The sequence below is a fragment of the Nerophis lumbriciformis genome, linkage group LG05 (assembly GCF_033978685.3).
Source record: "Nerophis lumbriciformis linkage group LG05, RoL_Nlum_v2.1, whole genome shotgun sequence".
Classification (NCBI taxonomy): domain Eukaryota; kingdom Metazoa; phylum Chordata; class Actinopteri; order Syngnathiformes; family Syngnathidae; genus Nerophis; species Nerophis lumbriciformis.
Window position 1 is genome coordinate 54,460,805 of NC_084552.2, and position 9,528 is coordinate 54,470,332.

General features: G+C 42.1%; 1 protein-coding gene across 4 annotated transcripts in view; it reads right to left on the reverse strand.

The window, feature by feature from the left end:
• The window catches only part of stab2 (stabilin 2), a 75,244-nt gene that overhangs the window by 65,493 nt on the left and 223 nt on the right, over positions 1-9,528 (reverse strand). For 3 of the 4 annotated variants that reach the window (XM_061959672.1, XM_061959673.1, XM_061959671.1), the window contains exons 2-15: positions 9,350-9,474; positions 9,152-9,267; positions 8,788-8,873; positions 5,017-5,083; positions 3,556-3,651; positions 3,353-3,475; positions 3,078-3,274; positions 2,886-3,013; positions 2,682-2,815; positions 2,499-2,578; positions 2,288-2,437; positions 2,077-2,220; positions 1,950-2,012; positions 1,743-1,859 (exon numbers count right to left, since the gene is read on the reverse strand). In XM_061959672.1, coding sequence (XP_061815656.1) covers positions 1,743-1,859; positions 1,950-2,012; positions 2,077-2,220; positions 2,288-2,437; positions 2,499-2,578; positions 2,682-2,815; positions 2,886-3,013; positions 3,078-3,274; positions 3,353-3,475; positions 3,556-3,651; positions 5,017-5,083; positions 8,788-8,873; positions 9,152-9,267; positions 9,350-9,474 — 1,626 coding nt within the window. The remainder of the gene's footprint in view (positions 1-1,742; positions 1,860-1,949; positions 2,013-2,076; positions 2,221-2,287; positions 2,438-2,498; positions 2,579-2,681; positions 2,816-2,885; positions 3,014-3,077; positions 3,275-3,352; positions 3,476-3,555; positions 3,652-5,016; positions 5,084-8,787; positions 8,874-9,151; positions 9,268-9,349; positions 9,475-9,528) is intronic. The other variant, XM_061959674.1, reaches the window with a different exon arrangement.

Genomic DNA, 9,528 nt, shown 5'->3' on the forward strand with positions numbered 1-9,528 from the left:
CGTTTATGCATATTTTTGTATCTTTTCATAGAAGCAAACGCTTTAACGTCAACTTATTTAAAATAAGAACACGGTGGACTGGACTTTGTGAGTTGATCCACAGATGTGTTGTCGACATAAGCGGCAACGACTTATCTTGGTTCCACTATAGTAAAAGTCAATAAAGTACAAACCCCAAAACCAGTAAAGTTGGCACGTTGTGTAAATCGTAAATAAAAACAATACAATGATTTGCAAATCCTTGTCAACCTATATTCAATTGAATCGACTGCAAAGACAAGATACTTAAAGTTAGAACTGGAAAACTTTGTTCATTTTTGCAAATATTAGCTCTTTTTTAATTTGATGCCTGCAATTTGTTTTAAAAAAGCTGGCACTAGTGGCAAAAAAGACTGAGAAATTTGAGGAATGCTCATCAAACACTTATTTGGAAAATTCCACAGGTGAACAAGCTAATTGGGAACAGGTGGATGCCATGATTGTGTATAAAAGCAGCTTCCATAAAATGCTCAGTCATTCACAAACAAGGATGGGGCGAGGGTCACCACTTTGTGAACAAATGCGTGAGCAAATTGTCAAACAGTTTAAGAACAACATTTCTCAATGAGCTATTGCAAGGAATTTAGGGATTTCACCATCTAAGGTCTGTAAAATCATCAAAAGGTTCAGAGAATCTGGAGAAATCACTGCACGTAACATTGAATGCCTGTGACCTTGGATCCCTCAGGCGGTACTGCATCAAAAACCAACATCAGTGTGTAAAGGATATCACCACATGGGCTTAGGCACACTTCAGAAAACCACTGTCAGTAACTACAGTTCGTCGCTACATCTGTAAGGGCAAGTTAAAACTCTACTATGCAAGGCGAAATTCCGCTGAGCTCATCTAAAATGGACTGATGTAAAGTGGAAAAGTGCTCTGTGGTCTGACGAGTCCACATTTCAAATTGTTTTTGGAAACTGTGGACGTCGTGTCCTCCGGAACAAAGAGGAAAAGAACCATCCGGATTGTTCTGGGCGCAAAGTTCAAAAGCCAGCATCTGTGATGGTATGGGGGTGTATTAGTGCCCAAGGCATGGGTAACTTACACATCTGTGAAGACACCATTAACACTGAAAGGTACATACAGGTTTTGGAGCAACATATGTTGCTATCCAAGCAACGTTATTATGGACACCCCTGCTTATTTCAGCAAGACAATGCCAAGCCACGTGTTACAACAGCTTGGCTTCATAGTAAAAGAGTGCGGGTACTTGACTGGCCTGCCTGTAGTCCAGACCTGTCTCCCATCGAAAATGTGTGGCGTGTTATGAAGCAAAAAATACGACAACAGAGACCCCGGACTGTTGAACAACTTAAGCTGTAAATCAAGTAAGAATGGGAAATAATTCCACCTGAAAAGCTTCAAAAATTGGTCTCCTCAGTTCCCAAATGTTAACTGAGTGTTGTTAAAAGGAAAGGCCATGTAACACAGTGGTAAAAATGCACCTGTGCCAACATTTTTGCAATGTGTTGCTGCCATTAAATCCTAAGTTAATGATTATTTGCAAAAAAAAAAAAATAAGTTTCTCAGTTTGAACATCAAATATCTTGTCTTTCCAGTCTATTCAATTGAATATAAGTTGAAAATGATTTGCAAGTCATTGTATTCTGTTTTTATTTAAGAATTACACAACATGCCAACTTCACTGGTTTTGGGTTTTATAGATCTTAAAACAGGTCAAATGACGCCATCAGCTCACCGCAACGCTGCGCAGGTATTCCAGGTGACCATCTAACATGTCTTCAAAGGCCGAGCTGACAGGGGCAAAGACCGTCACCTGACCTGGGGCGTCCAAGATGGAAGCCAGGTCGACGGTCTGCGGTCACGAAGAAAGAAAAACAGATGAACCCGACACTGACATCGCATCTTGCCTTGGTGTTGCATAAGACCTTGGATTCGGACTTACCTCCAGTAAAGAACTGAATGTCCCAAACTTGCCGTAGTCGGACACAATCTTGATTAAGTTCTCCTAAAGACACATAAACACAGGTTTCCGTCTCCAACTTGGGCTGTGTTGACAGGAAGTGACTCACCTTAACATCGCTCTCCACTGTAGCGGCTACACTGTCCATCAGCTTGTTGATGATGTGGATTATTCCATTGGAGGCGACTAGGTCCGACTGGATGACCACACCCCTTTTCCTGCTGCCGTGGATTCGGATCGTAGTCTGCGAGTCCTGTAGAAGAAGGACGATGAGAGCCTTCCTGACAAGTTCTTAGACTCATGTCTTGCTCAAGTCCCACCCTGTCAGATGTGTCACTTTCCGCCGACTTCCCCGTCAGCGTATAGAAGGCGTCATTCTTTTTAAGCGTGTCAGATGTCATCACCCCGGCAACCAGGTGCATCTTACACAGGTACTTGGCTTTGGACGAGTTGACAGTCAAAGCCCGTAGCTGCACACAATACGTACTTAAACATGAGGCCGATCAAAAAGGACTAAATAGAAATCCTCACCGACATTCCTCTGAAACCTCTATTGATTGGAACGAAAAGCGTGAAAGGACCCAAGTTCTGCAGGGGCCATGACACAGAACCTGGTCAGAAGCATCAGCGTGAAACATTAGACTTTGTCGCCAGGATGCTGTCCAATCAGTGAGGATGTTCTGTTGTCATGTTAAGATCATGTCATCATCCTACCGAAGAGTGTGATGGCGTTGGTCAGCTGACCACTCCACTGGCCGCCCGGTTCCGTGTTGAGCTCGTAGAGACGTTGCATTATGTTACCGTAGCAAACTTTGCCATCGCCATGGTAACCTTCGAGACAAGTGCACCTGAAAGAAAGTTGCTCAGCATCTGGACCAACGCCAAATTAGTTAACTGTGAACCAAAAAGGCGACTGACTGGACTCGTCCTGGTTTCACCGTGGTGCAGTTGGCGTTCTTGTGGCATGAATCGGGCGTGCACGAATCCGCTAGGTGACAACCGCCATCCGCCGACTTGTCAAAGCCGGGAAGACACTCGCAGTGAGACTAAAACAAACATTCCATTTAAGAAGTCACTTCCTGTTCTTGATCATGTCCCACATTTTCGCACCTTGCCCGGTCCATCATAGACACAGTGGTTGGACACAGCCGAGCAGCCGCCCTGATTGGTCTGACACGGGTCGACAGCCATGCAGACCCGCCCGTCCCCGCTGTAACCTTGGTTACAAGCACAAATGTGCTGGTTTGGCCCAGAGTGGATACAGGTGGCGTGCACGTGACACACTTTCTTCACACATGGGTTTATGGCTGATGGAAACACAGTCAAATTAATTTCCTTACATTCCGTCGTCGTATCTGATGGGAGTTTTTGTACCACAAACTCACATAAACAATCGTCGCCGGACTTCCGGTATCCGAGGAGACACTGACAGACCAGGCGACCCGTCAGAGCTTCTTCCATGCAACGCGACTTAGAGGGGCACTGAAGGGAAGCACACGCTGGAAGCTCTGCAGGAACCAGGCAACAACGAGTGACGAGGCGACGGAGTGCAGATGACAGGAGACAGAAAAGACAGGAGAAAACTCACCTTGATCGCACTTTGGGCTCGTGTAACCGGAGAAACAGGTGCATGTGCCGTCACCTTTGAGGCCGCCATCACACAAGCCGTGAACACACGAACAGACTGGAGACATAACAAAGCATTACAAGTCGCAACCGGAAACATGCCAGAAGATCAAATCAAATCAAATCAAATCAACTTTATTTATAGAGCACATTTAAAATTTACCACAGGGGTAGCCAAAGTGCTGTACAATGAGCAGGTTAAAAGATAAAACGAGTACCGAGCAAACACAACACAACACAAACAGAACACGATAAAAAATAAATAATTAAAATAGAATTAATAAAAACATAAAAACATAAAAACAGGATCACAGCAGGTGTATTATGGGGCGCCATTGCAGGATGGATATCACTCAGTGTTAAAAGCCATGGAATAAAAGTATGTTTTTAAGAGAGATTTAAAAACAGGAAGAGAGGAGGCTTGTCTAACACTCAGGGGTAGGTCGTTCCAGAGCTTGGGAGCAGCAACGGCGAAAGCTCTGTCACCTCTAAGCTTCAGCCTTGTGTCAGGGACCGTCAACAGCAGCTGATCGGCTGATCTTAAGGATCGGGTGGGGCAGTAAGGCTGAAGGAGGTTGGAGAGATAGGTTGGCGCGAGGTTGTGTAGACATTTAAAAACAAATAAAAGGAGTTTAAAATGTATTCGGTAACGCACAGGGAGCCAGTGAAGGGACGCTAAAATAGGGGTGATGTGCTCACGTCTGCGGGTCTGTGTTAGCAGACGAGCAGCAGAGTTCTGCTCGAGCTGCAGGCGGGCGAGGGAGGCCTGGCTAATGCCAACATACAGGGCATTACAATAATCAAGACGAGTCGAGATAAAAGCGTGGATTAATTTCTCAAGATCATGTCTTGATAGAAGCGGTTTCACTTTCGCTATTTGGCGTAATTGATAAAAGCTTTTTTGAACGACGCTGCTGATTTGTTTTTCGAATTTAAAATCTGAGTCAAACTTTACCCCCAGGTTTGTGACAGAGTCGCTGAGATACGGGGTCAGAGTGCCGAGGTCAACGTTGGGGGAGGGAGAGCGACTTGGACCGAACAACATAACTTCTGTTTTGTCTTCATTTAGGCTCAGGAAGTTAGCTGAAAGCCAGAATTTGATGTCGTGCAGGCAGTCAATAAGACGTTGAACCGTGTTATTTTGTGCCATGGGAAAATAAATCTGGCAATCATCGGCATAAAAATGAAATGCAATACTGTACTTCCTAAAAATAGAACCAAGGGGGAGAAGGTAAAGCGCAAATAAAATTTGGGCAAGGATTGAGCCCTGGGGGACCCCATGTGGTAAAGGAGCTGTGGATGACATAAAACTGTCTACTTTTACACAAAAACTACTGTCGGTTAGGTACGACCGGAACCAGTTGAGGGCGGCGCCCTTAATGCCCACACAGAAGATCTTTAACATGTTCACCAGGTAGCTTACCTGCGCTACAGGTGGGACCGTATCGACCCACTTCACAGTCCTCACACGCCATACCTGCAAATCCCACCTGGCAGAATGGCACACCCAAAAGGACAAGGGATCAACATGCAATCTACATGGAAGCTATATGTAGTCAACATGGAGTCTATGTGGCATCAACATGGAATCAACATGGAAACAACATAGTATCAATATGGACTCTACATGGAATCAACATAGGATCAATATTGAATAAGCATGGAATCAATATGAAATCAACATAGGTCAACATGTAATCAATATGGAATCCAAATGGAATCAACATAGTAATAATATGAGATCAACAATTAGTCTACACATGGGATATACATGGTACAACAAGGAATCAATATTGAATCAGCATGGAATCTGCATGTAATCAACATGGATTCTGCATTGATTCAACATGAAATCAATGTGTCGTCATCATGCATTCAGCATGGAATCACTATAAATCAACATGGGAATCAGCATGAAATTAACATGGATTCAACATGGAGTCTATGTGGAATTAATATGGGATCAACATGGAGTCTACATGGAATCAACATAGGATCAATATTGAATAAGCATGGAATCAATATGAAATCAACATAGGTCAACATGTAATCAATATGGAATCAGCATGGAATCCAAATGGAATCAACATAGTAATAATATGAGATCAACAATTAGTCTACACATGGGATCTAAATGGTATAACATGGAATCAATATTGAATCAGCATAGAATGTGTATGTAATCAACATGGATTCTGCATGGATTCTACATTAAATCAATGTGTCGTCATCATGCATTCAGCATGGAATCACTATATATCAACATGGGAATCAGCATGAAATCAGCATGGATTCAGCATGGAGGATACGGAATCAATGTGAAATCAGCATGGTATCTACATGGATCCAACATGGAATGCGAATGGAATCAACATAGTAATAATATGAGATCAACAATTAGTCTACATATGGGATCTACATAGTATGACATGGAATCAATATTGAATCAGCACGGAATCTGCACGTAATCACCATGGATTCAGCATGGATGATATGGAATCAATGTGGACTCAGCGTGATATCGGCATGGAATCTGCATGGATCCAACATGGAATGCCAATGGAATCAACATAGTAATAATATGAGTTCAACAATTAGTCTACACATAGGATCTACGTGGTACAACAAGGAATCAATATTGAATCAGCATGGAATCTGCATGTAATCAACACTGATTCTGCATTGATTCAACATGAAATCAATGTGTCGTCATCATGCATTCAGCATGGAATCACTACAAATCAACATGGGAATCAGCATGAAATCAACATGGATTCAACATGGAGTCTATGTGGAATCAATATGGGATCAACATGGAGTCTACATGGAATCAACATAGGATCAATATTGAATAAGCATGGAATCAATATGAAATCAACATAGGTCAACATGTAATCAATATGGAATCAGCATGGAATCCAAATGGAATCAACATAGTAATAATATGAGATCAACAATTAGTCTACACATGGGATCTAAATGGTATAACATGGAATCAATATTGAATCAGCATAGAATGTGTATGTAATCAACATGGATTCTGCATGGATTCTACATTAAATCAATGTGTCGTCATCATGCATTCAGCATGGAATCACTATATATCAACATGGGAATCAGCATGAAATCAGCATGGATTCAGCATGGAGGATACGGAATCAATGTGAAATCAGCATGGTATCGACATGGAATCTACATGAATCCAACATGGAATGCGAATGGAATCAACATAGTAATAATATGAGATCAACAATTAGTCTACATATGGGATCTACATGGTATGACATGGAATCAATATTGAATCAGCACGGAATCTGCACGTAATCACCATGGATTCAGCATGGATAATATGGAATCAATGTGGTCTCAGCGTGATATCGACATGGAATCTGCATGCATCCAACATGGAATGCCAATGGAATCAACATAGTAATAATATGAGGTCAACAATTAGTCTACATAAGGGATCTACGTGGTACAACAAGGAATCAATATTGAATCAGCATGGAATCTGCATGGAATCAACATGGATTCTGCATGGATTCAACATGAAATCAATGTGTCGTCATCGTGCATTCAGCATGGAATCACTATAAATCAACATGGGAATCAGCATGAAATCAACATGGTTTCAACATGTAGTCTATGTGGTATCAATATGGAATCAACATGGAAACAACTTAGTATCAATATGGAATCAACATGGGATCTACATGGAATCAACATAGGATCAATACTGAATAAGCATGGAATCAATATGAAATCAACATAGGTCAACATGTAATCAATATGGAATCAACATAGGTCAACATGTAATCAATATGGAATCAGCATGGAATCAAAATGGAATCAACATATTAATAATATGATCAACAATTAGTTTACACATGGGATCTACATGGTATAACATCAATATTGAATCAGCATGGAATCTGCATGGAATCAACATGGATTCTACATGCATTCAACATGAAATCAATGTGTCGTCATCGTGCATTCAGCATGGAATCACTTTAATTAAACCAACATGGGAATCAGCATGAAATTCACATGGATTCTGCATGGATTCAACATGAAATCCATGTGTCGTCATCATGCATTCAGCATGGAATCACTATGAATAGCGTGGGAATCAGCATTACATCAACATGGATTCAGCATGGAGGATATGGAATCAGCATGGTATCAACATGGAATCTGCATGGATCCAACATGGAATGCCAATGGAATCAACATGGTGTCACTATGGAATCACCATTGAATCAACATAGAATCTGCACGGATCCAACATGGTGTCAATATTGGATCACCATTGAATCACCATTGAATCAACATGGAATCTGTATGGACTCAACATGGAATTGACATGGAATAAGCATGGAATTAACATGGATTCAGCATGGAGGATATGGAATCAGCATGGTATCGACATGGAATCTGCATGGATCCAACATGGAATGCCAATGGAATCAACATGGTGTCACTATGGAATCACCATTGAATCAACATAGAATCTGCACGGATCCAACATGGTGTCAATATTGGATCACCATTGAATCAACATGGAATCTGTATGGACTCAACATGGAATTGACATGGAATAAGCATGGAATTAACATGGATTCCATGGAGGATATGGAATCAGCATGGTATCGACATGGAATCTGCATGGATCCAACATGGAATGCCAATGGAATCAACATGGTGTCACTATGGAATCACCGTTGAATCAACATGGAATCTGCATGGATCCAACATGGTGTCAATATTGGATCACCATTGAATCACCATTGAATCAACATGGAATCTGTATGGACTCAACATGGAATTGACATGGAATAAGCATGGAATTAACATGGATTCAGCATGGAGGATATGGAATCAGCATGGTATCGACATGGAATCTGCATGGATCCAACATGGAATGCCAATGGAATCAACATGGTGTCACTATGGAATCACCATTGAATCAACATAGAATCTGCACAGACCCAACATGGTGTCAATATGGGATCACCATTGAATCAACATGGAATCTGTATGGACTCAACATGGAATTGACATGGAATAAGCATGGTTTAAGCATGGAATTAACATGGATTCAATGTGGAGTAGACATGAACTCAATGAGTCGTCTGCCTGGAATCAACATGGATTCAGCTTCTAGTAAATAAGGAGTCAAGAGATGTGTTACCTGACAGCTGCAGGTTCCATTTCCTCCCAGTCCATCAGAACAAGATCCTCTGTTGCTGCAAGGTCGTTGTGCCTCTTCTGGACATTCTGACACACAAACAGGAAGTTGTGAGAAAACATGTGCTTCCTCCATTTCCACTTCCTGATGTCAACATCACGTCATCTCCCCCAAATGACCAACAGTGGGCTCTAGGCCTGGTCCAGTAACACGGTGATGTCAGCACATTTTGGAACTGCTGACACGGGCATGAAAGCCGGAAGGAAGTCGCACCTCTAACCGGACTGCTTCCTTTCATCACATGAGCTTTTAAACATGTAAAATATCAAGTAGTACAATGAGTCGTAGCAGTAATAGAAGTATTTACCAGTACAGTCAGGTCCCCAGTATCCTGGACAGCACTTTTTAAGCTCTGTTTCCTTGTAGCACTCAAAGGAACAACCAGTGATTGACAGCTTTAAGGTCGCGCTACGGATGTAATACCTGCACACGCACACACAAATCAATGTGGTTGTCTCACATTTGAAGCAATTCAGTTAAAAAAAATAATAATCATGTGACTCACTGGCAGTCCTGTGTCGTGGACCCAGGTGTCCTCTTGTAGCCAGTAGAACACGACAAGATGGTGGTCAGGCTGCATGAGTGACATGACGTGCGCGTCCGTAACACCGTCGAGTTGGAACACCAGATCTAAAAGACAGACTTTTTCTTTGAAAGGCTACTGGACAGGACAGAGGAAAGTCC